At 41.8% G+C, this 26,210-nt stretch overlaps 1 protein-coding gene across 2 annotated transcripts in view; it reads left to right on the forward strand.

Moving 5' to 3' along the window:
- vtcn1 (V-set domain containing T cell activation inhibitor 1) overlaps positions 1-22,580 on the forward strand; it is a 31,804-nt gene extending 9,224 nt beyond the window's left edge. The window contains exons 3-7 of one of the 2 annotated variants that reach the window (XM_008107695.3): positions 8,179-8,514; positions 10,177-10,458; positions 11,335-11,445; positions 13,999-14,132; positions 21,814-22,580. In XM_008107695.3, the coding sequence (XP_008105902.2) occupies positions 8,179-8,514; positions 10,177-10,458; positions 11,335-11,445; positions 13,999-14,114 (845 nt within the window). In that variant the 3' untranslated portion in view covers positions 14,115-14,132; positions 21,814-22,580. Of the gene's footprint in view, positions 1-8,178; positions 8,515-10,176; positions 10,459-11,334; positions 11,634-13,998; positions 14,133-21,813 lie in introns of those variants that run through there. The other variant, XM_062974954.1, reaches the window with a different exon arrangement.
- The last annotated feature ends 3,630 nt before the right edge of the window (positions 22,581-26,210 follow it).

The raw sequence follows: 26,210 nt of genomic DNA on the forward strand, positions 1-26,210 counted from the left end.
CTATTTCGCTTCCAATGTAGGGATTGTCCCAAAACATGATCTCTGACCCCTTGGGATTCCCCCAGTTTTCTCAAAAAAATTATGGTTTCTATATCACTTTGCAACACACTGCTTTTTGTTCATTACTTTTGTTACAGTGGATTTTTGAATTTTGAAAAAGCCTCCAAATATGGGAAATCCATATTTAATTTTAGCATTTTGCAGAATGGAAAAAGCCCTTGAATATAATAATAATAATAATAATAATAATAATAATAATAATAATAATAACAACAACAACAACAACAACAACAACAGTTTTCACTCGTGTCTTAAATGTCCAATTTTTCAAGTGTCCAAGTGCAATTTTTCTTTTTTATATAATTGATTTTTATTTTAAAATATTAATACAAATTTACATTTAAACATACAAACAAAAAACTAACAAAAATAAAGTTAAATACTTTTTCTAGAATAAAATAAAACATAGTTGCGGTCATGTAAATAGGCAGGATCCAAACCTTATAGGGCTTTATGGGTAATAACCTATTCCTCTACAGCCACAACCTCTTCTTTATTCCAGTTTTTTCTCTGTCCATCCACCAAACTTTTGTTACAACTGGATAGGCAGTAAAGAGAATACAGATTGGGAAAAGAAAGCATAAACTGGTGGTTGTCAACTGACAAAAGAATGTATTAATTTATGCTGGAATTAAAATTAATCCAAACAACACAGAGGTGCTCCTAGTCATTTTTCTGCCATAAGGTATGTTGATAGGTTGCTTTAAATGCAGATTGTGCAAATTCATAGAAGTTAACTGCGATGGTTAAATGCACTGTCCTTTAATGTTTAGAGGCAATGCCCTTTGAAAACAATTTGCTGAAGGGCAAACTGCATGAAGCTCTATTGCTTTCATATCCTACTTGAGAGATTTCTGAAAATATCCCAATAAACATGGGAAACAACTAACCACATTAGCAGACAGCAGCTTTGGTTTCACTCAGGGCTGGGGAACTTGTGTTTCTACAGACACAATTGGTTTCTGATTCCTGCCACCTACTCCTAGCCTGGACTGTGGGGAGGAATGAGAGGAGTAAATAGCAATATCTGAGGCCTCACGAACAAGACAGTGGATTTCCCAAAACCAGGTCAGCGACCTCAGTGGAATCCCCAGCTAGTTGACATCACATTCCTTGTTCTTTTTCCAAATGTACATGAAACCATTGAATTTCTTATAAATAATCTCTGCATGGCCATTTCTGTTCTTCTTTTAAAGTTGCATTTAACTTTTGATGGGTGTCAGATCCTCTTTGAGCAACTCATAAAAAATAGAAATTTTCACTCCCAAAACATTCACATAAACACAGTTTTCAAAGTAACAAGAAGAAAATGTAACTTGTACGTTTATGAGATATTTTTGAGTTCTCTGCCAGAGAGCTCTAGTACCGTAAAAAACTACAAATCCCAGGAAGTTATCAGCCGCTGTCATGACTGTTCAAGTAGAATCAGTGTAATATAACTGGGTTAGAGAGACCATAATTATCTTAATTTGTATTGAGGCTGTATGACTACTACTTGCCCTTAGATAAAAGCTACAGATAGCAGAGAGATACGTGGGAGAAAACCCCCTGTGTTTGGGAAGAATTTACGTATGTGATGAAATAGGCCCTTGTAAACCTTATTTGGGCCATTCAGGTTTGATGAGATATGGAATTCTACACAGACAGGGAAAAACATGGCCCATTATATTTTCTAGTCATTTGTAGGGGCAGCAAATCCATCAACATAAAATATGTTCTTCAGAGCAATGGCATGGCACATGGACTTATTCACAGAATAGGGGCCAACTATACCTTTAGGTAGAGCCCATGGAAAGATGAAGCCTTCAATGGCTACCAATGGTTAAATGAATAACTCTTTTTTCCCCCAAGCCTGGCAGCTACTGACAAAAGGGAGGAATTTTGTCTAATTGCCAGCCTTCACTGCCTACTAATGAAGGAATAAATACTGCTATACTTTTATATCCAAAGTATTTAAGGCTGGGAACTGCTAAAATAGTTCTAAATTAGAGCAATCTCAAACTCTGTTCTCTGAGTACCATTTCTTTATCCATCTGAAAACTATTTTGATTTGTGATACAAATGTGAATATGCTTTTAGAATTTCCCTTTATGGTCTCTCTTATGCATGGTTCAATTGTTGTACTTACCAAAAAGAATATCTGATGAGATAGGAGTTGTAGTTTATTACTAACGCCCTCATGTTTTACTGCTGTGATATACTTTATGAATGGGCTATATGGGCCATCAAGGTTCATCATAATTAATGGGAACTGCACTAAAATGCTTTAAAATGCTATTTTTTCTATAAAATCGGGAATACAGTAGAGTCTCACTTATCCAACACTCGCTTATCCAATGTTCTGGATTATCCAACGCATTTTTGTAATCAATGTTTTCAATACATCGTGATATTTTGGTGCTAAATTTGTTAATACAGTAATTACTACATAGCATTACTGCGTATTGAACTACTTTTTCTGTCAAATTTGTTGTATAACATGATGTTTTGGTGCTTAATTTGTAAAATCATAACCTAATTTGATGTTTAATAGGCTTTTCCTTAATCCCTCCTTATTATCCAACATATTCGCTTATCCAATATTCTGCTGGCCCGTTTATGTTGGATAAGTGAGACTCTACTGTATTAAACAAATTGTTTTATACCAAATTGAACAATTGGTCCATTTAAACTCAGTATTGTTGACACTGACTGGCAATGATTTAAGGACAGAAATGTTCCCTTTTCTGCATGGAGATACTAGTGGTGTGTGTGGTATCTGTTCCATTTGTTTCATTTGGGTATTCATTTTGTACCATCCATTTGGATGGCACAAAATGAAAGAGCCCATTTTCGGATGAAACAAAAAGTGAAATGAAAGGGAAAGTTGCATGGTTTCTGTTTCTTTGTTTGGTTTTTGGGCCGCGTGGCTTTCATCACGCGGCCCAGGGAGTTCTTCCGCATGCATCAGAGGAGGAGGAGGTGATGTTTGGGGCTTTTGGCCAATCAGAGGCCAAGGCAACTGTGATGTCACCAGGATATTTAATGGGGCAACCGCCCCCAAAGCGCCCATTGCAGGCGCGTCCCTAGCTGGTGCTGGTGCTGGCTGGCTGGCTGGCTTGCTCCTGCTCGCTCAGCTCACTCAGTCTCCCTGTGCTAGTGTGCTTGCTTGCTGCCTTGTTGCCTTGCCTCTTGCCTTGCCTTCATTCCTTGCCTTGTTGCCAGGGGAAAGAGATTTGTTAGTATTTTATTTACCCACCCCCCAAGCTTGGCTGCTTTGCTTCTATTTTTATTCTTTCTTTTAAGGAAAGGGTGCTGGGATTTTTGAAGGGCTGGAGTGGGTTTAGCTGGGGGTGAAGGAAAGAAGGGGATCTCTGTGGCTTCTATTTGCTGTACTGTAATATTTTTAAATTTTTAAATCTTTTATTCTTAATTCTTTGTTTTAAAACCCCTTTTCCTCCCCCTGGGTAGTATTGGGTTTTTTATATATAAAAAATATATATTTCAAAGAAAAGAAATTGTTGGGCTTCTACCTTCTCTGTTTAGAAAACTTTTTAAAAGTTGGTGGGCTAAAAGGGGTTGATATGCCCTCCATGTATTGCGATTTTCACCCCTCTAGTCCTAATACTGAAGGGAGGGCGAGCCTTGGAAGCCTTCCTATTGTTGCCAATGGTCCGAAAATTTTCAGTTTTTTTGGATGCGAGGCAAAAATCCCATTTGGATAGGGTCGCATTTTCAGAAGTGGCAAACAAAAACAGAGTGGAATGAATGAAACAGAAATAAAACAGATAGCGATTTCATACAAATGCACATCATTAGGAGATACCCAGAGTTTAGTTTAGGACTATAAGTGTTAAAAACAGTTGTGGGTGTTACCAGTGATTTCTCCCCAAATGTGAGAAAGCTGTCATTTTGTTATTTTTTGCTTGTTTTAATTACAGGATGGGGTGAACTGTCTGTATGATTTTGTGCCTCAGGTGCCAACATAACTTGGTGGCATTGGATATAAACTTGAATATAGCTTGATGCTCACGCAGCAGAATGCCATTATGGAAAAACTTTCTTAGAATGGCATGAAATACACTAAAAAAGAGCTCCGCCTCCTCCCACCCTTGCTGAACAGGGCCTTATATCTCTGTATAATAAATGTTTTTACTAAGAATGTTGAATCTGGAACCGAATGTTCATTCAAAACCAAGCAACTTTCAGCGTAGGCTGGACTTCCGCTTTCTTCTTTTGTGCTTTTAAATATCACATGCCCGCTGCTCTCAGGGGATTCCCTGACTGAAACACATCAGCCGTGATGAGTAATGGCATATTATTGCTTCCCCCGAGAATACTTCAAGACATGGAATGTTGTCAGCTACTCACTTTCCTTTCATTTTCTAACATTATAATATAGATGATGCTAAGACACAACTGACGATTCCATGTTGTGCTATGGAGAAATGAGAGAAAAGACATGGCATGTTAAAGTAATTGGGGGTGCACTGGCTAGAGCAGGAGGGGGGAACAGAATGATATTCTCCAATGAGTGGGTCCATCTTTAATTCTGCTGATTAATTGATTACAGTTTTAATGCTTTACACTCAACCTGGATTGCCCACCCTTTTGAGGAATATCATCACAAAATTCAATATACATTTTACATTTTTAAATTGATTGCATAGAATTTTCAAATCTACTCATCTTTGTCATGATGAACTAATTTTAACTTTCAAAGGAACTCTGCCAAATAGGTGGAGCTTTGGTCTGTCAATGACTATTAGTCCAGTCCAGAGATCATGTTCATGATTGGCTGGAGACAACCAGAGGGAGCATCCTTCTCTTCCACTTTTTGTAATGCCTGTTGAGTGGTAAATGTATTTTCTGAAATTTAATAATGAAGCTTTTAAAACTTTATCTTGAAGTATAATTAATAGACCTACCATATACATTCATCTATAAAAAGATAAAGGTTTTCCTCTGGAGGTTGGTGTTCATCTCCATTTCTAAGCCATAGAGCCACCATTGTCCATTGACACCTCCAAGGTCATGTGGACAGCATGACTGCATGGAGTGCTGTTGCCTTCCTGACGGAGCTGTACCTATTAATCTACTCACATTTGCATGTTTTTGAACTGCTAAGTTGGCAGAATCTGAGGCTAACAGCAGGAGCTCATCCTCCTCCCTGGGTTTAAACCACCAACCTTTTGGTCAGCAAGTTCAGCAGCTCAGCGGTTTAATCTGCTGCACCACTGGAGGCTCATACTCATATATACTCATGTATATGTTGAAAGAAATTGACCAAAAATTGGCACCCCCTCTAAACTCAGTCAATTTAAATGGAAATCAACCCCTGTCCACCCAGCACCACTTCTGGTCTTTTGTAATGCCTGCTTGAAAAAAATGATGGCAGCAGCTCTTTGGGGGACTCCCTGGCTATGAAAGAGAAAGTAGAGGAGTGGGGTGGTTGTTTCAGGCTTTCTCATCATTATCCAGACCTTGGGCACAGACTAAGTTTTGAGAGGATAGACACTGAAAGTGACAGTAGCACTTTCATCTCTCTGTGGACTAGTGCCTTGCTGAGAGCTGTGCTGAGACCCAAGGTTTTACCCTCAACTTATCTACTGGTCATATCAAAATCCTTAATTTGGCATTAGAACATGTCATCAACTTACACATGAGATCAACTTATACAATAGTATATGCAGTACTTTCTCTACTGATGGTCTGCACAAGCTGACTGAGATGAGGAAAAGAAACCAAGAATCTCTATCCTCCTAACTACCAGAATGTACGTTTCTCGCACAGGGCGATTATTGTCTGTGTTTCATAGTTGATATCCAGGACTGCATCAGAATAATGTTGGAGAGGCAGATGCCTCCCACACATGCACCAAATCCAGTTTTCATTTTTGCTTGGAGCATACCTTCAGCATAAACTACAATAGCTTAAATTAATTTACATTGACCGCATGATTCCCCATGTTCAAGTTGCACATAGATGTAGGTGTCATTTATTTTAGCAAATTTTCCCATATTTGAGTACACAACTATAGGTGTCTTGCCCAAGAGGTGTTGGTTCTCTTTTTATGGATACAGGAGTGATTAGACTGAATCACAAAGGACCTTTGGCAAGACAAAAAGTGTTATCTCTATGACATAATGACACCGACCATCTTCTTTTGCTGGTTTCCTTTATTGGTTGCAGTTGGGTGAAACCACCCTCATAAGAATTTTGTAGAATAATTCTACCCAGGAAGGTGGGAGGTGTTTTTGTAAAAATGTTTGTGGATTCCAGGCAGGACATTAGAGGTTTTTTCACACTATCCAGTTATGGCACCATGATTCCACTTTAACTGCCATGTTTCAATCAAGTGGAACCTGGGATTTTCATTAGTTCTCAGCAAACACTAGATCCCTGTATTCCATGAGGCAACTAATGTTGAATCTTAGTGTTTAACTGCATAGTGTGAAACGGTCCTTGGTCAGTTACTGAATTAGTTAAGTCAGCTGGAGGATTTCTTAAAGCAGGGTTTCTCAACCTGGAGTCCCCAGATATTTTTGGCCTTCAACTCTCAGAAATCCTAACAGCTGGTAAACTGGCTGGGATTTCTAGGAATTGTAGGCCAAAAACATCTGGGGACCCCAGGTTGAGAACTACTGTCTTAGAGGCCTCACAATGCCGAGTGTGTATTGGTTATGTCATCAGGGTTACATCTCAGTACCTGTTACAACTCCACAAAATGAATGGGCTCCTGGAAGGCAAATCTTCAATCGCACATGCCAAAAACGGTCCCTAGAAATTGGAATGGATGACCACATGAAAAAGAGGACCAGCAGGTCATATAGTTTAATAATTGTGGCGAGCAGAGGTTTTCAGTAGATGTATCTAAAATTTCTCCACACAAATATTAAAAGTTTGTTTCTTCTAATGTCCTTGTGAGAATCTGAAGTCTGAGTGGGTAAGCGGATCTTTTTATTTTTTCTTTCAAAAGGATTGTCTTTCACCTCCATCTTACCTGCATGGGAAAAAGTGAGGACTAACTCCAGAATCTGTTCTGTATAATATGACTGCATTTATTATTTGCTCTCATTATAATAGTGGTACTGTTATACACAGTAACTTATGGAAGGATTTGTTAATTAGTTAATAAATCAATGGTTGAATACTGTGATTTTGGAGGAGGTTGTTCCCAACCGATATCTTCTATATAGTAAATGGGTTGTTGTTGGGTTTTTTTTTAAGGAATGTAAAGCCAACAGAGAAAGTAAAGAGAGGGAAAGAACAAAGCACAGAAGCAAAATTCCTATTGTTTCACTGGAATGGGTCCTGCCAGCATTCCTGCAAGACCCAACAGCCAAGGCACCTCCTCTCCCTCTGCATGGGCAGATCATAGACTGTAAGCAGTACAGTAAAGAGGAACTTTCTCTGGCCCTCTGTCCTCCAGGACTTTAGCTTTTACACCACCCCTGGCAAGCATGCCTGCAGTTAGGGAAAGACAGTTTAGATTCATAAGAATACACTATGGGCATAAGGTGAGTGAAAACAGTGAATGAAAATTTCCCACTTAAACATTTGATTAAATAATTTGACTGAGCCAGTGTGGTTTAGTGGTCAGAGCATTGGACTATGACTTTGGAGACCAGAATCCTTGCTTGGCTGTGGAGACCAACTATCAGTGTTGCTTCATCATAGCAGGTTGGACTGGATGTTCCTTAGGGTCTTTCTATCTGTATGATTCTATGATTCAGTGTGCCACTATCAGTAAGAAATGGCTGTAGAATTCATCATAGGTCTGACTCTTTCAAATGTCAGGAACAAGCTTTTTAGAATTCCCCTAAAGAAAGGCAGTAAAAATATTTTCAGGCCAAAAGGAATGGCTTGTTTTCAAGAATGAAATCTTTCTTTCTACATCCCAAGACTTTGTCTCCTTTCTACACCTCATCGATTGGATGTTCCTTCCACTAGTTTTGTTCCACTTGATGGTCAGTAATGGTCAATATAAGCTATACATTTGGGTTTTCTTTGCCTCCCTCCCTGCTTCCCAAAAGTATTATTTCAGGGGACACATGTGAGAAGCAATTTCCAGAGTACGTGTTTCAGTCATCAGATACTTGTTTTCTTTATGCTTTCCTTCCACTCCTTCCTTCTCAGGCTTGGAGATTACTGTGACAGCCAAAGTAGGAGATGAAGCCAAACTTCCTTGCAATTGCCACAAAAAATATACAGTCAATGAACTGAAGACTTACACAATCTACTGGCAAAAACCAGTAGGAAATGGGAAAAAAGATCTGGTTGTGATAGCTCACAGAGATGGCAAAGACGAACCCAATAGAAAAGACCAACGTTATCAGAACAGAACAAAGATGAATGAGCAGAATCTTACACTTTCGATTTTCTCAGTGCAAGCATCAGATAAGGGCACATATAAGTGCATCATTATAACGAATGAAGGAACAGATGAAGAATCCGTCAACTTCTCTGTGGTGGGTAAGTGCCTAAATGATAACAGCAACACTTAAGTTGTGAAATCCTATTAATTTATTTTAAACATAGTTTGTTCCAATTGTTCATATTTGCAAATGTCCCTTATGTTTAAATAACTTTCATAAATTAATTTACAAAATAGATCATTGAAAAATCCCTGAGCTTTTGAGCCATGTAATATCAGCAACTAATTCATTTGCTTCCATTTTTAAATGAAATGAATTAATATCCCCCCTTTCTCTTTAGTCATAGCTGTCTCTTTATTTGACAATTCTACATGTTATGTTCTGTGATTTCTTTATCATCTGATCTCCATTACTATCATGTTTTTCCCTTGAATTAAGAGGCATGTTTAAAATCAAAGAAAAATGTTGTGAGCAATTTTTTAAAATTACAATACATGTAACCAAAGATGAACCAAAATAAAATATTGTTCCCTCCCTGGATGAAGGTTGGGCTGTTGGTTTGTGAAGCTTTGATAAAAGAAAAATGCAATGCCCTCCAAGTTAAATATCTCTTCTATAGCAAACCAAATGCCTGCAACTGATCACATGGGGACAATGGTAGTCATCTGCTGTACAGAGTTTTCATAAACCCCAGTGCAAGCCTCTCCCAACCAAATGCTTTCCAAATGTTTTGGATTCCAACTTCTACCATTCTCATCAGTCAGAGATCAGCACATCTAAAGGGTGCTAGACTGGAGAAGGCTTAGTAACGATTGCAAAGACCTTTCAACTTTTCAACATGACTACAAAAAATGTTAACTTTTATTTGATTCTCAAATCACTTTTGATAAAATATTATGCTGCCAATTAATCTTGAAAACATTTCCCTTCTACAAAAGGGCCTTAAGGAATTATTTATCTAAAGCAGTGGTTTCCAACCTGTGGGCCACAGGACACTGGTGGGCCACGAGACATAAAATAAGGTCCACAGCTCTAGATGATTAAATATGGTTTGTACTAATGTTGGAGAGTGGTCCCTGGTCAATGTGGTCCCTGGTTTAAAAAAAAAAAAAAAGGTTGGGAGCCACTGATCTAAAGAAAGTTTGTGCTGGTTTTGATACTATTTTGTGAATTCAGAGTGTTCTTACTTCACTTCAGAATCAGCTAATTCATGCTAATAATTCACAGACATTGGCCTAAATACAGTTGCTTCGCCCCAACTAGAGCAGACCCAGTGAATAAAATGCTGAATGCTAATTCAGTGCTTATTGAAATCAGTTTATTTAATAGGACTATTTTAGTTGGGGTTTTTTTCGTGTCAGGAGCAACTTGAGAAACTGAAAGTCACTTATGGTGTGAGAAAATTGGCTGTCTGCAAGGACATTGCCCAGGGAACGCCCGGATGTTTGATGTTTTTACCATCCTTGTGGGAGGCTTCTCTCATGTCCCCGTGTGGAGCTGATAGAGGGAGCTCGTCTGCGCTCTCTCTGGGTTGGATTCGAACCTGTCAGCCTTCAGATCAGCAACCCAACCTTCAAGTCACAAGGCTATAATCCACTACACCACTGGGGGCTCCTAGTTGCTAAAGATCATGTTGTTATTCCTGCAGAAAAGAGATTACATTCAGTGGAGGAGAAACACTTTTAGTTCTCAGTGTCATTAATGTTGGGTGATTACATTGTGTTGGTCTTACATTTTCTCTCTCTTTTTCTCTTACCAGCTGATTTTAGTAAGCCTAATATATATGCAGAGATACCTAATGGCTGTGACCTAACTCAGTTGACACTCAGGTGTTCTTCTCATGGAGGACTAAACAAAGATTTTAAGATGCTTGGATCTATCAATAATAAGACAGAGAAATGGACTGTTTCTTCAACAACTGACAACCAGACTGAACTTCTTAATGTTACTGGCTACATGCAGCTCAACGTGACTGAAAATATTGTTGTCCAATGCTCAGTTGTGTATGCTGGAATCCAGATTTCTGCCAACTTCACATGGTGTAGGTCCTTCACTTCTCTGTGGACACAATTTTAATGCATTTTCAAAAAGGGAAATGGTTTGCTTCCATCTTCCTCATGGTAACCTCTCAAGTCCCTGAAAATACTACACAGCGAGTCCTTCTGATTAATGTGAGCAGTGGTTTTGCTACAGAGAGATGCCCAAAATTCAGAGACTTCTGGAAAAGACCCCTTGTATTCAAAACAGACAGGTCCTCCAAAATCCTAACCACTGACATTAGTGGGACTTAAGTTACTGCTGACTAACAACAGATCTTTCAAATTACTTCTTATTAGAAATGCCTAATTCCTATAAAATTAGAATTGATTTGATAGTATTAATAAGACATGGAGTCTTACATGAGGTAGTACCAAAATGATAGCAAAATATACCATGGATTGTACCTACTTAATTGAACCAATGAAACAAAACTGAGCTGTTGTCTGGAACTACATTGTGTAGATATACAACATCTTGGTATGTGCTATCCATTTTTGCGTCTATTTATTCTTTTATTACAGTTTTAGCCCAATTGCACATTGGGAAGATGGTAAAATATTAAAAGCTTTATGCAAAAACTGCAATGATAATGCCATGACCATTTGTGTAGAAATGGCTCAGGGGTAAGGATGTACTAGAGGCGAGCCTTACTTATTGCAGAGCAGATTGGCTGCATCTTCCACAAGGAACCAAGTTCCAGGCTTCAAAGGAAGCCTACCTTGTATGAGTATTTTGATTCCGAAAGACATGTCAAAATGCCACACTGATTTTTGTTGTGCTAATTTTCAGATATAGACTCAGGATATTAAGGAGCTTTTTAAGATCTTTGCTTTTGGGCCTGAATGATTCAGTTGTGTTTTCAACTCTTTCATTTTAGCTATATCAAAGGAGTGTTTATTGACTGCTCCACCACATGGGATCATTATTGCTTCCTCCGTGATTCTCGTTTTTCTTGTAGCTGTGCTAGTAGTAATCTTTCGGCGGCTCAGTAAGTATAGTTGCTTTTGTAACCAACCCATGCACTGTAAAGAACTATTGTGGTGTAGTGTTCAGAGTTTAATTTGGGGAAACTCTAATTTCAGATTTCCATTTCATCAACCCCATCAGCTGACTTTGGGCTAGTTACTGTTTCTTTCACACATACTCTGCCTCCTTAAAGTCACAATCTCTCACCTTAATCTGTTTCACAGGTTGTGAGAATAAGATGTGTGGTGGATGGTTATTGAAAGATCCAGCTGCTGCTACTATGTGTAGGTTGCATCTCCCAGATACACAGCATCTCCATTTTATTGGTGCCCCTAAATCTTTTCTGTAGAGCAGGAAAAGTCTACTTATTCCTAGATGTAACACATTATAATCACATTTTCAGATGCCATTAGCACCTTTGGAAGGCGTTTCCATAGAAAATGGTCAAGCTGTTTTATTTTGCTGTATGTTATGATTCCCCATATTCTAGGCTGTTTCTATATAGATGATACAGAACTTAGGAATGTTCCAAACTTGAGAACTAAACCAGACCTTAGAAAAGTCACTTTTGTGGAACTACATCTCCCACAATCCCACAAGTTCCATGACCATTACACTAACAACATCATGGGGGGGGGGGGGGGGTTTGTAGTGGTGTGAAATACACAAGGGAACAATCAGAGAGGGTGACATCAAAGTGTCCATCTTAGACAGACAGACAGACAGACAGACGGATGGATAGAGTCAGCCCCCAAGTTGCAAACATCTAATTTACAAATGACTCATTGTTAAGAACAGGGGGGAAACAACAAGAACTGAGAGAAATCTACCCCTCGGAAGGGAAATTCTCTTTTGAAAGAGTTATTATGGTGAAAAGGTATCTTTACTGAAGCATTCTCACCTTGTTTCCAGAACAAGCCTTTTTTTTTTTCAAAATCCAGTTATCACAATGACACAAAGTACAGTGAAATCTTCTGAACAAGGGCACAGACAGCAAAACAAGCACCACACGGGTGGTAATCATTCCCTATCATATGTGTGTGTGTGTGCGTGCACGCGCGCACGTGTCTGTGTGTGTGTGTGTGTATATATATATATATACACACATATACATACATAAAATCAGAAAACTGGAAAACACCACATGGTCCATTTAGTCCTACCCCCTGCCTTGCAGCAAAACACAATCAAAGTACCCCTGACAGATGGCTATCCAGCCTCTGTTTAAAAGCTTTTACACTTTAAAATGTGCCTCTTCTGACAAACAAATTCAAATTAAGAACAAGCCTACAGAACCTATTTTGTTCATAATTTGGGGACAGAGAGGGGGGGGGGGGGAGAGAGAATAAATAATACTTACAACTGCTACCGTAAAACCAAACCAGGGAAAGATGTTCTTCTTGCTTACGTCACCTCTTTAGAATTTTCTAAGTCGTCCAATTTCCATCTGAGGTTGACCATAGAATCTCATTGGATGTTGTTCTCGCTAGAAATCTCTAGGTTCTTCAGTATGTTTAGAGGGAGTTGACCATACACTGAATCACACTGAAGTAACTAGATATTCCCAGAGAGAACTTTTAAAATCAAATTTGTGAATAATCAAATCCACAATAGTCAAAACTGCAAAGGTTGAGGGATGACTACATAGATGCAGTACAGTAGTGTTGGCTAATATATATGTATGAGTTCTAGAGCAAATCAAATCCAAACTCTCCCTAGACGTCAAGATGGCTAAACTGAGTAAGTTGTACTTTGCCATATCATGAGAGGACATTGCATACTAGAAAAGACAATAATGCTTGATAATGTAAAATAAATTAGGAAAAGAGGAAGCCCATATTGCAGATGGATGGAATCGTCCAAGAAAACAATAGATCTGAGTCTGCAATATCTGAGCAAGGCAGGTGATGACTTGGAGGTTTCTCATTCATGCCATAAGTCAGTGGTTCTCAACTGTGGGTACCCAGGTGTTTTGGCCTATAACTCCCAGAAATCCTAGCCAATTTACCAGCTATTAGGATTTCTGGGAATTGAAGGCCAAAACATCTGGGAACCCACAGGTTGAGAACCACTGTCATAGGTCAACCTGAGAGCAGTTAGTGACAACATTTATAGGACTCTGAAGGTCTTCCGGGTGATATCTGGCTGCTTGGAAGGTCCTTGTAGTGCATCCAGTTACAAGAAAGTTGAATGCATTCACCATTGATCCCCTCACTCTAACATGGAAATGTCCATTCAAAGAGGGGCTGACTGCTTACAGGAAGGGTTGTGGGTGACAATAACTGTTTCACACTCACTATCACTCTTAGTCATGATTTTGACACTATTGCCACGTGATAACTCCACTTCCACCACCAACTTTTCTAAGCATCAAGTGCTTGGGGGGAAGGAGATCCATTCTGTCCACAATCAGGGCATGATTCAGTGATGTTTCCGACAGGTTTTGAGAGGTTGGGCTAGAATAAGCGATTTAGTTAAGTCTTTAATTAAGTATAAGATGATACAGGATTGCAGTCTTCATTGCAGAAGGTATATCCTGATTTGATGAACTGACTGAGGTTTCTTCTTACACTAGCCTGCAAGAATTCGAGGTCCTCTCACCCTATCAGTTCTTTCCAACCAGTGGAAACATTTGACTTGGCACCACAGCAGCAACAACTAAATGAGACAGTCAAGGAGGCATCATTCTGATCCTACAAACCTTGGATGGTAGGTCTGGTCTCTACCAATACTGGCTCTTCCTCTGTGTGTCTCTGTATGTTTGTGTGCATGCATGCATATGTACACTGGAAGTCATGGACTTATGACAACTCCATGGATTTCATGGTTTTTTTTAATGCAAATAATGGTCATACATTGTTTGCCAGTTCCTTCCTTTGAAATATATCCCACTGTATCTGGAGGTTGTTCGCAGTCTCCCATTCAAATACTGTACTAACCAGAATTGTTCCTACTTAGCTTTAAAGATCGTATGAAATCTAGAGTTTTCAAGGTGTTTAGACATTTGCCTCACTCCAGTTGCTAAGCCTAATTAGAGCAGATCCATTAGAATTAATTGCTGGATGGTAAATTATCATGTATGTGGATCCCATTGAGATTGGCAGTTGTATTTAAGATATACACACAGAGAGAAACTCAATATGATATAGTGGATTAGTCCTCCAGGATGCAGGATTTGAATCCACACTTGGCCAAGGAAACCCACTGGATGACCTTAGGCAAATCATACTCAACCTGAGATGAAGACAATTTTAAACTCTTCTGAGCAATAATGAAAGATTTGTCAAATTGTGTTATAAATCAGAAATGACTTGAAGTTATACCACCACGAAAACAAATACTTGTGTATGTTTACCCAAAAAGACTATAATGGCTTGTTCTATCTATCCAAATTGTAAGATGGGGAAACTGGGAGGGAAAAAATCATTTTCTAAACTAGAAGTGTTCCAATGTAATTAACTTAAGTCAAAATAGAAGTGAAGGAAGCATTCTTCCATATCCTCATTATGAAAAAAATGAGTTCTCCAGAAGCTGTGCATGTAGTTCTGTTTGGGAAACAATGATCTGGCTGGAATATTCCTTGCAGAATATATTTGCTGACTTGGACAATTCTGATCAACAAGTGATAAGCAGCAGTCCAAGTTCTTCTTCCTGAGCAGTTTTCCTTTGCTAATGAGCACCTAGCAAGGTATTTAGAACAACTGGCCTGCTGGGAAGAGACCCGCTGTGTCTCTGAGTGCATAATGAATAATACAAGAGAAGCAACCACTCCCCTTAAAATAAAGTACTTATTCACATCCAAGAAACAATTAGAGAACAGCAGTTAGGATGAAGAGCAAACTGCACCAGCTTATAAAGATTTTTAAGATCTGCCATGTTGCATCAAACACAAAATCCATTTAATCCAGCATCCTTGCTCCAGTGATGGTCATATGTTTTTGGAAAATCCCAAGTGAGTCATTGTCAAGACCCAGGCTGCAGAGCACCAATAACCATACACAGAGGCCAGAATCTATCTAATATCTTTATTGAAGGAGTATATAAAGTTAATAAAAACAAGTGTAGAAAATAGTCCAGAATTAGACCTTTCAGGAAAGGTCAAAATTAGTCCAAAGAAACAATGTCCAATATGAAATATTAAGGTCCAAAGTTATAATCCAATAACCGAAACACTCACTTTGCCAGGCAAAGTGAGGGGAGATGACAAGGTCTTTTAGTCCATGAAACTTGAGCGAGGCTAGGAAGTAACTTGATTCTTGGAAAAACGAGGCTTGATTCAAGGCAACAAGGAAACAAGGAACAAGAACAAGATCCGTGGTAATTTCTTGGCAAAATCCGGGAAACAAGACGAGGCTGAGTCTTAGAAAGCAAGGCAGGATTCGTGGAGTAAACAAAGCTGGGAACGAAGGCTTGGCGACAGGAACGGAGGCTTGGAAGCGGAGTAGCTGTCCACACACGCTACTCCGGTTGCTGACGAATTGACTCCGCAAGAACCCTTTGTGGGCAAAACACCTAAATAGGGTCTAGTTTTCCCACCAAAGAGCAGTTCTCTGGGGAACCAGAAACGAAAGCTAATCTCTGAGTCCAGATGCATGACTCCTTAAAGTTTCCCATGGAAAGCAGGCTTAATCAGCTGAATACTTAGCAGCTATCCTAGCACTCCTGCGAGACGCTGCTTGAACTCCCCTCTGTTGTTTACAAAACTCGTGGCGAGAAAACACAGGAGATTTAGGCTCAGGGCTTGTTTGACAGACTTCTGGAAGACAAATCTCTTGCAGGTGCAAGGTTCCCAAATCTGGCTGGGAAAGTTCCAAATCTGACTGAGACGGTGAAAAACCCAAGTTTTCCTCTTCATCTGGCACTACAGTGCCAGGAATGGGACTACATGGCCCATGACTCATCACACTATCCCCCTCCTCAAGCCCCCTCTCAAACTGGGACTCTCTCCCCGAGGCGCGAGGCCGCGGCTTGGCGGGATAGGTCTGATGGAAGCGGCGGGTTAGATCAGGAGCATGGACTGTGGAAGCGTCTTCCCAAGAGCGTTCCTCGGGGCCAAAACCCACCCAGTCAATGAGATATTGTAGGCGGCGGCGGTGAAAGCGAGAATCCAAAATGTCCTGAACCTCAAACTCCTCCTCCCCATCCACCCAAACAGGAGGGGGGGGCCGGCCGGTCTGTATCAGGGCGCACACCATCCGCCGGAAGGAGCAGGGAGCGATGGAACACTGGATGAATGCGCATAGAGCGTGGAAGTTGGAGTTTGAAAGTCACGGGGTTAAGTTGCGCCACCACTGGATAGGGACCAATGAAACGGGCATCTAACTTCCGGCAAGGGCGATGGGAGGGCAAAAAGCGAGTGGACAGAAGAACCCGGTCTCCTACCTTGATTTCGGGGCCCGGCTGGCGATGTTTGTCCGCGTGACGTTTATAGTCCTCCTTGGCTTGGTCTAGTTGCTGGAACAAGAGTTGTTGCACCGCTGCGAGTTCCTGCAGCCAGTCCTCTGCTGCGGGAACTTCTGAGGTTTCAATGACAGGAGGAAAGAAACGTGGATGGAAGCCGTAGTTTGCAAAGAACGGGGTTTCTTTAGTAGAAGCCTGGACCCCATTGTTGTAGGCAAACTCTGACAGCGATAACAGGGAAGCCCAATTGTCCTGCTGGTAGTTCACATAACAGCGAAGGTATTGTTCCAAAGTGGCATTGGTGCGCTCAGTTTGCCCATCTGTTTGGGGATGATGAGCCGAAGATAAACGAGAGTCTATGCCCAATAGTTTTTGTAGTGCTTTCCAGAAACGAGAGGTGAATTGGGACCCACGGTCTGTGACCAAACTCTTGGGCAATCCATGCAATCTGAAAATATGTTGGAGGAATAGATCTGCAGTCTCTTTGGCCGTGGGAAGGCCATCACAGGGAATAAAATGGGCTAACTTGGTGAAAAGGTCCACCACCACTAGGATCGTGGTGAATCCACAGGAAGGTGGTAGATCAGTGATAAAATCCGCAGAGATTATTTCCCATGGGTGGGATGGAGTAGGGAGGGGATGTAGAAGCCCTGAGGGCTTTTCCCTTCTTGTCTTGGAGCGCTGGCATACTGGGCAGGTGTTGACATATTTTTCCACATCCTTGCGGATCTTGGGCCACCAGAAATCTCTTAGGATCAAATGCATAGTTTTAAATAGCCCGAAATGCCCTGCTGGCTTGCAGTCATGACACAAACGAAGTGCCTTTTCCCTGCCCGGTCCTGGGGGGATGTAAACATGATTTCTATAGCAAAGTAGCCCATCCTTAAGCGAAAAGGGAAAATGTAGTCCTTGGCGAAGTTGGTCCTGCGCCCAGGCATCTACTTGCTGACTAGCCCTGATTTCTTGAGCACAAAGGGGCCCTGGAGTAGAGGGAGTTGATTCAATGGGAGTGGATTTGGTGTTTCCCACTGTGAGCGTGGCAAAGTTCCCGGGTTGTAGCAGCTGGGACTCAAAGGTCTCCTTGCGCCCTGCAGCGTATTCCGGTTTCCGTGACAGAGCATCTGCTTGCTTGGTCTGGGCTGGGGTTACATAATGAATTTGGAAGTTAAAACGTTCAAAGAATAAAGCCCAGCGTTGTTGTCTCTGATTTAGCTTGCGGGCAGTTCTTAGATGCTCTAGATTCCGATGATCAGTATGGACTTCAATGGGAAATTTGGCCCCTTCTAACCAATGTCTCCAAGTTTCAAAGGCTGCCTTTATGGCCAATAGTTCCTTTTCCCAAATGGTGTAGTTTCTCTCTGGTGCGGTCAATTGACGGGAATAAAAGGCACAAGGATGAAGATGATCTCCCACCGGTTGTAGGAGTACAGCCCCAATTGCCACATCGGAGGCGTCCGCCTGCACGACAAAAAGGGTTTCAGGATCTGGATGCTGAAGGATTGGCTGGGACGTGAATAATTTCTTTAGTTGCTGGAACCCTTTCTCTGCTTGATCTGTCCAGCGGAAGGGCTGTTTCCCACGGATGCAGCTGGTGATTGGGTCAGACCAGCGGGCAAAGTCTGGAATGAACTTGCGGTAGTAGTTCGCGAACCCCAAGAATCGTTGCACCTCTTTCTTGTTGGTGGGCGCCCGCCATTCCAATACTGCTGAAACCTTTGCCGGGTCCATGGAGAGCCCTAGTGGCGAGACGCGGTACCCCAGGAAATCTACCTCTTGTAGATCAAAAGCACATTTTTCCAGCTTGGCATAAAGTCCATGATCCCGCAATCGTTGTAACACCATTCTGACGTGGTTCTCATGTTCTGATTGTGATCTAGAAAACACCAAAAAATCGTCCAGGTAGATGATCAAGAACCGATCTAGATAATCCTGAAAGATGTCATTGACAAAATGCTGGAACGTTGCGGGAGCTCCACATAAACCATAATTCATAACTCGGGACTCGAATAATCCGAATTTAGTCTGGAAGGCGGTCTTCCACTCGTCCCCTTCTCTGATGCGAACTAGATTATACGCCCCCCGAAGATCCAGCTTGGTGTAGACCTTGGCTCCTCGAAGTCGGTCTAGTAGGTCCGAGATTAAGGGCAGGGGATAGCTGTTCCGCTTAGTGATATTGTTCAATGCTCTATAGTCCACCACCAAGCGTAAATCCCCTGACTTCTTTTTCACAAACATCACTGGGGAAGCGGCTGGGGATTGAGAGGGTCTGATGAATCCCTTGCGAAGGTTTGACTCTATGAACTCCCTGAGAGCTTCTTGCTCCGGTTCAGTCAGGGAGTAGAGATGTCCTCGCGGGATCGGGGCCCCCTCCACCAAGTCAATGGCACAGTCATAAGGTCTATGTGGGGGTAATCTCTCGGCCTCTTTTTCATTGAATACATCCCAATATTCTGAGTACTTCTTGGGCAAGGTGATAATGGGTTCAGTGTCTGTGGCATGGCAGACCTTGGCTACAAGGCAATGGTTTTGGCAATATTTTGAAGCAAACTGCAGTTCCCTGTTGGACCAGGAGATGCTTGGGTCGTGAAGTGTCAGCCATGGAATACCCAAAATCACAGGGAAATGGGGAACCTCGGTAACAAAGAAGGAAATCTCTTCCATGTGTTCCCTTATCCACATTCTGGTGGGTTCCGACCACTGGCTTACGGGGCCCGTCTTGAGGGGGCGGCCATCGATGGCTTGCACCACACGGGCATTCTTGAAGTCATGATATTGTAATCCCAGAGAGTCGGCATACTCTCTATCAATGAAATTGTTTGTGGCTCCTGAGTCTATCATGGCATGGACCATGACGGGTCCTTTTTTTGCTGACCACAAGGTGACCACTAGAAGAAACAGGACCCCAGTTGGCGGCTCTTGAGTGGGTTTTTTGACCGGGTTGGCGAGCCTCTCTACGCCCGGTCGCTGGCTTCCCCCGCCGGCTGTGCGCCAGCCGCCTCAGACGTCTTCGTCTCCGTGGAGGACGCCGCCGCCAGACGGGCGGCGGGCTTCCCTTTGGCTGGGCACTCTCTGGCGAAGTGGCCCCCGTTTCCGCAGTACCAACAGAGATTTAGGCGTTGGCGGCGGGCCTTCTCGGCGGCATCTAATCTGGGACGCACATTGCCCAACTGCATCGGCACCTCCTCGCTCCCTCTGGGGTATGGGGCTGGTGGTGGGGGTCTCCATGCTGGACGCGGCTGGACGCTGGTGGGAGCGGGAGGTTTCACCCCAGCTCTACCGCTCTGGCCTCGGACCCATTGTTTTCTGTTGGCCAGCATGACTTCAGCTCGTAAACATTGATCAATGAGTGCTTCAAGAGAGTGGGGAGGATCCACCTTGGAGATTTCTTCCAGCATCTCAATGTTGAGACCCTCCCGAAATTGTCCTCTGAGGGCTATATCATTCCATCCGGTGCTGTGGGCCAGCACTCGGAACTCGGCTATGTACTGAGACAAGGGTCTGTCCCCTTGGGAGAGGCGCCGGAGTTTGTGGCCGGCTGCCTCCAAATTGTCCTCGATTCCCCAGGTCGCCTTAAGGTGGTCCAAGAAATGTTGCGCTGACCTTAGATGCGGGGAAACTTGGTCGAACAGTGCCGTCGCCCAGTTGGCCGCTGGCCCGTCCAAGAGACTGTAAATCCACGCCACCTTGATGTCTTCTTGGGGAAACTCGGCAGCACGGGCCTCTAGATAAGCCTGGCATTGGCGACGGAAAACATGAACCTTAGAAGCTTCTCCAGAAAACTTGGTTGGCAACGCCATGGCCGGGAGACGGATTCCGCGCTCCTTCAAACCCCTTATTTCCCCATCCTGCGCATTGAGCTTGTCACGGATGCGGCCCACTTCGTCCTTGTCGATGGTGTAGCTGAGTGGCTGGCCACCCGGCACGGTTCCGGTAGACATACTGGCCTAGGTTAATTGGTGCTTAGGGTGGCGGAGTCAAACTGTCAAGACCCAGGCTGCAGAGCACCAATAACCATACACAGAGGCCAGAATCTATCTAATATCTTTATTGAAGGAGTATATAAAGTTAATAAAAACAAGTGTAGAAAATAGTCCAGAATTAGACCTTTCAGGAAAGGTCAAAATTAGTCCAAAGAAACAATGTCCAATATGAAATATTAAGGTCCAAAGTTATAATCCAATAACCGAAACACTCACTTTGCCAGGCAAAGTGAGGGGAGATGACAAGGTCTTTTAGTCCATGAAACTTGAGCGAGGCTAGGAAGTAACTTGATTCTTGGAAAAACGAGGCTTGATTCAAGGCAACAAGGAAACAAGGAACAAGAACAAGATCCGTGGTAATTTCTTGGCAAAATCCGGGAAACAAGACGAGGCTGAGTCTTAGAAAGCAAGGCAGGATTCGTGGAGTAAACAAAGCTGGGAACGAAGGCTTGGCGACAGGAACGGAGGCTTGGAAGCGGAGTAGCTGTCCACACACGCTACTCCGGTTGCTGACGAATTGACTCCGCAAGAACCCTTTGTGGGCAAAACACCTAAATAGGGTCTAGTTTTCCCACCAAAGAGCAGTTCTCTGGGGAACCAGAAACGAAAGCTAATCTCTGAGTCCAGATGCATGACTCCTTAAAGTTTCCCATGGAAAGCAGGCTTAATCAGCTGAATACTTAGCAGCTATCCTAGCACTCCTGCGAGACGCTGCTTGAACTCCCCTCTGTTGTTTACAAAACTCGTGGCGAGAAAACACAGGAGATTTAGGCTCAGGGCTTGTTTGACAGACTTCTGGAAGACAAATCTCTTGCAGGTGCAAGGTTCCCAAATCTGGCTGGGAAAGTTCCAAATCTGACTGAGACGGTGAAAAACCCAAGTTTTCCTCTTCATCTGGCACTACAGTGCCAGGAATGGGACTACATGGCCCATGACTCATCACAGTCATGATGTGGGGATAGTCATTCCTCATTTTGTTAATTGTTATTATTTTTCTTTTATATTGACAGATCTCTTTTCCAAGTCTCAGCCTTTGCTCCGCAGACTTGTTTGCTGACAGAATTTCATTTTCAGCTGGATAAAGAGGGTTGAGAAAGAATACTCCTACCAAGAATGTAATGGTGTTTGTGAGCCATGAAAAAAAACTCTGGGACCAATGTAAAGAAATAATGAAGCTGACAATGCAGCACTGCACTTTTGATTCTGCTGTCTGCAGAGATCACTTCCAGCCATCAATGGCCTTTACTGAACTCACCTTGATTCACATTGCAATCAAAACTGCAGTAAGGGATACATTTAGTATAATAAAGAGGTGGTCTCAGACTTCATTAATTATTCCACACAGTGGGCAGCATCTGAAACATGAGTTCTCATATTGGATAAAGCATGTCCAAATAATGTATTGCCTGCTATGTAGGGAAAGAGTTGCTTTGTTATGGAAACTCAATTTAAATGCAGCTTTTCACTTTTAATTCCTCTCAGTCCTCATACTATGCCGAGCACCAAGACAAGATATCAACCTTATAACTGTATAATCTTGTTGCTACAGCAGCTGTACGATGACCCTTCAAAAGAAACAGTAGCACACATTAATATTTTGTACATACATTTGATCCTACTCCAAGAAATTGCAACAGTATTTATAATTTTTAATGACAGGGTTACATGCATGTCTTTGTGTCAGGATTTTAGTGAGTATTATTAACATTGTGTTGTACTGTGTTCTCTGGATTAAGCAGATATTTATGTGAGAGATAATAAAATGGAAAACTGATAATCTTAAGAACTTTATATGTAATGATAGTCTTAAGAACTTTGTGAAGAGTAGGCTACTAAGAGGCCCAAGGGCCGAGGTGGAGCAGCAGGTTAAACCACTGAGCTGCAGAACTTGCTGACCAAAAGGTTGGTGTTTCTAATCTGTGGATGGGAGTAAGCTCCCGTTGTAAGCCCCAGCTTCTGCCAACCTAGAAATTCAAAAACATGCAAATGTGAGTAGATCAATAGGTACCACCTCAGTGGGAAAATAATGGCGCTCCATGCAGTCCTGCCAGCCACATGACCTAGGAGGCGTCTATGGACAACACCAGCTCTTCGGCTTAGAAATAGAGATGAGCACCACCCCCAGAGTCAGACTCGACTAACTTAATGTCAAGGGGAAACCTTTACCTTAGGCTACTAAGAAAAAAAAACTAATGGAAAGGCAGTACAAATGAGTTGATGAAATAGGAAGGGACATTCTGAATACTGCCAAGAGTCTGTGGTTCTTTTCATAAGTCTGACTCCAGTGGCATTACTATGGCAAGTACATAGATTAAAGCTTCTTTCCCCTCCCCGTTGGGTTTTTCCATTTCCCCCCATTTTTTCAGATATGTGGGGAGTGCTGCTTTGGGAGAGATCACTCTCTCCCAGTGTTGCCAATGGAAGCTCCATCAGTGGACGGCCCCCCATGCACGTTTTACAGAAATTGCTTCACATTCTGGACTCATGTTTAGTACTATGATGGTTTTAGACTCCAGCACTGATCTAAGACTGGGCTTGGAAGATCAAGCCGACCTCCCAAAAGCTATATTACTTTTATTTTTAAATTGCATATTTTTCTATAGCAAAGTGATGCTTGCTCTCAAGGGAGTTGGGTAGAAGCAAATTCCTTTGTCATGTTGGTGCTATGGTATAATTCCATGCAAGACTGTGCATACTCTGAATATCGGCATTTTCTCATTTCAAAATAAACTTGTTTAGGATCAGGATTACTGAAGCAATTTCATTTCCCTGTCCAATAGTCATGTTGATACATTAGCATGGGTTTAAAATTCAAAATCATTATATTTTATCAATGTTATTTTGGTCTAGCATACTAAAGATGGAATGGCAGGATTTAGAATAGGAATTTTGGTACATTACTGGAATAACATATCAGTTAAAACATGCAGTTGAGTGGACAAATTGAATAAATTACTCACTTGTAAATCATAATTTACGTAACCACAATTGCTTCAATAGGTCTATGCTTATTTGGACTAAAGCTAAGCCATTTACCGTATCTTTGCTCCTAGCAATTTCTCAGCTGCACCAATAAGGTGATTAGAGGATACCTTTTACAAGACTCCCTGTTTCTGTTGGACATCACTATCAGTACTTAGGTTCTGGTGTTTTACTGCCTTATATGCCATTTACTTGCATTTGTAAGCCATCAAGAGTTTTAAAGGTATTATGAAATGACCATGCTGATTAAAGTTTATAGATAATCCATTCTCATCATCTGACATAAAATAAATAAAACATTTTTTAAAAAAAATCACTGTGATATATTTTGTCATTTCATATTCAATTGATCCAATTGTGATGCAGTGGCAAAATAAGCCAATGGGATTTTGGCCTGCATTAAATAGGAGCATAGTGTCTAGATCCAGGGAAGTCGTGCTATCCCTCTATTCTGCCTTGGTCAGACCGCACCTTTAATAACGTGTCCAGTTCTGGACACCACAATTGAAGGGAGATGTTGACAAGCTGGAATGTGTCCAGAGAAGGGTGACTCAAATGATCAAGGTCCTTGAGAACATGCTCTATGAGGAGCGGCTTCAAGAGCTGGGCATGTTTAGCCTGCAGAAGAGAAGGCTGAGAGGAGACATGATGAGGGCCTTGTATAAATATGTGAGAGGAAGTCATTGGGAGGAGGGAGCAAGCTTGTTTTCTGCTGTCTTGGAGACTAGGATGTGGAACAATGGCTTCAAAGTACAGGAAAGGAGATTCCACTTGAACATTAGGAATACCTTTGAGAGCTGTTCAGCAGTAGAACTCTCTGCCCCAGAATGTGGTGGAGGCTCCTTCTTTGGAGGCTTTTTAGCAGAGGCTGGATGGCCATGTGTCGGAGGTGCTTTGAATGTGATTTTCCTTCTTCTTGGCAAGGGGTTGGATTGGATGGCCTGTGAGGTTGATGAAGGTGTATTGGGAAAATATAATACTTGTATTAGAAAATATATATTGAATGTAATCATGTTAAAGAAATAGATATAGATCGCCTTAGAAATACTCTGCTCAGCAAAATAACTGCCTAACCATAGCAAGACCAAAGTTCACTGAGACATCTGTTAAAGTGTCAACAAGAACAGATAAAGCTCCATGCTAATGGACAAAAGACAAATTAAGGCTTTTTGGGATGTCAAGATAAGACCTGGCGCCATGAGGGGAGTGCCATTAAGTCTCTGACAACTGGGATTCTCCTTAATTAATGAGAACCCTAATGCATGAGGTGAGAATTCCAGGCTAATAGGTCACTAACAGCTGAGATAACTGGAATTCTCCTTAATTAATGAGCACCTCTAATGGGTGAGACGAGAATTCCAATGCTAATAGGTCTTTGACAGCTGAGATAAGGGGATTCTCCTTAATTAATGAGAATCCTTAATGGATAAGGTGAAGATTCCAAAGATAACGCCTTAATGGAGGAGTAGAGGTCTTGAAAGTAGTTTATATTTTAGGAAAATGCCAAGATAAGCTTTTTAGTTAAGTGCCCAGTAACACTTTTTAGACATTAATTGGTGATTGATAATACCTGTGACGTAGGATAGAGGCAAGCCAAAATAGTATATAAGGATCTGTGTTCTTTGTCTAAATTACCTTCGCTTTCCTGATGACAGGAGAAGGTCTTCCTTTTCTTTATTGCTGTATTCTCACTGGCCATTGAGAATAAAGACGTCATTTTTTCTACAGCTTCCAGGAACTCTTTGTCTCATTGCCTCAAACCTTTGTCTGCCATTTCAAGGTCTCTTCCAACGCTATGATTCTATGATTACAGAGCCTGAACTTAACTCTGTTCTTCCTCTAGTTCACTTGTTTGATTGTGAAGATTCAGAGAGTGTCTAAGCAATCACATAAACATGAGATCATTCCTCCTTGGTTTCACAAAACCGACAAAGACTGTACTCCAAAGGACACAACACAGTCACTATTATCTATCAGACCTTTGACTTCCTTGTTGCAAAGACTGTCCAGAGGAAGACCACTTTTCCATGTTCTACCTGCTAGGTGCTATCAGAAACATGTAAGAGATCTTCAAAAGGTCCCATGATTTTATATTTTCATTGAAGACGGTGAGGGTGGGAGTAGTAGTAATTGCTAGTGTCTGAAAGTGTCATGTGACTAGTCTGGCAAACTGGCTGATCTTGCAGTTTAGATAAGCGTTATCACTGTGGTGAAGATGGCTGTGAAACTCACAAATTGCACCAAAGAGAGCAGCATTCTGTCATATGCTTTTTGTGGGCAGGTGTGCTGGGAGCACAGATTCATCTCTGCATGTGCCCTCAGTATGAGAATAAAGTTCTCTCTCATAGAGATGTGGATTGAAATGGTAGGAGATGGCAGTAATAGTGTGATGGAGAGTGCTCTGGATGTTCACTACAGCCACGAC

Source organism: Anolis carolinensis, chromosome 3, assembly GCF_035594765.1.
Source record: "Anolis carolinensis isolate JA03-04 chromosome 3, rAnoCar3.1.pri, whole genome shotgun sequence".
Taxonomy (NCBI): domain Eukaryota; kingdom Metazoa; phylum Chordata; class Lepidosauria; order Squamata; family Dactyloidae; genus Anolis; species Anolis carolinensis.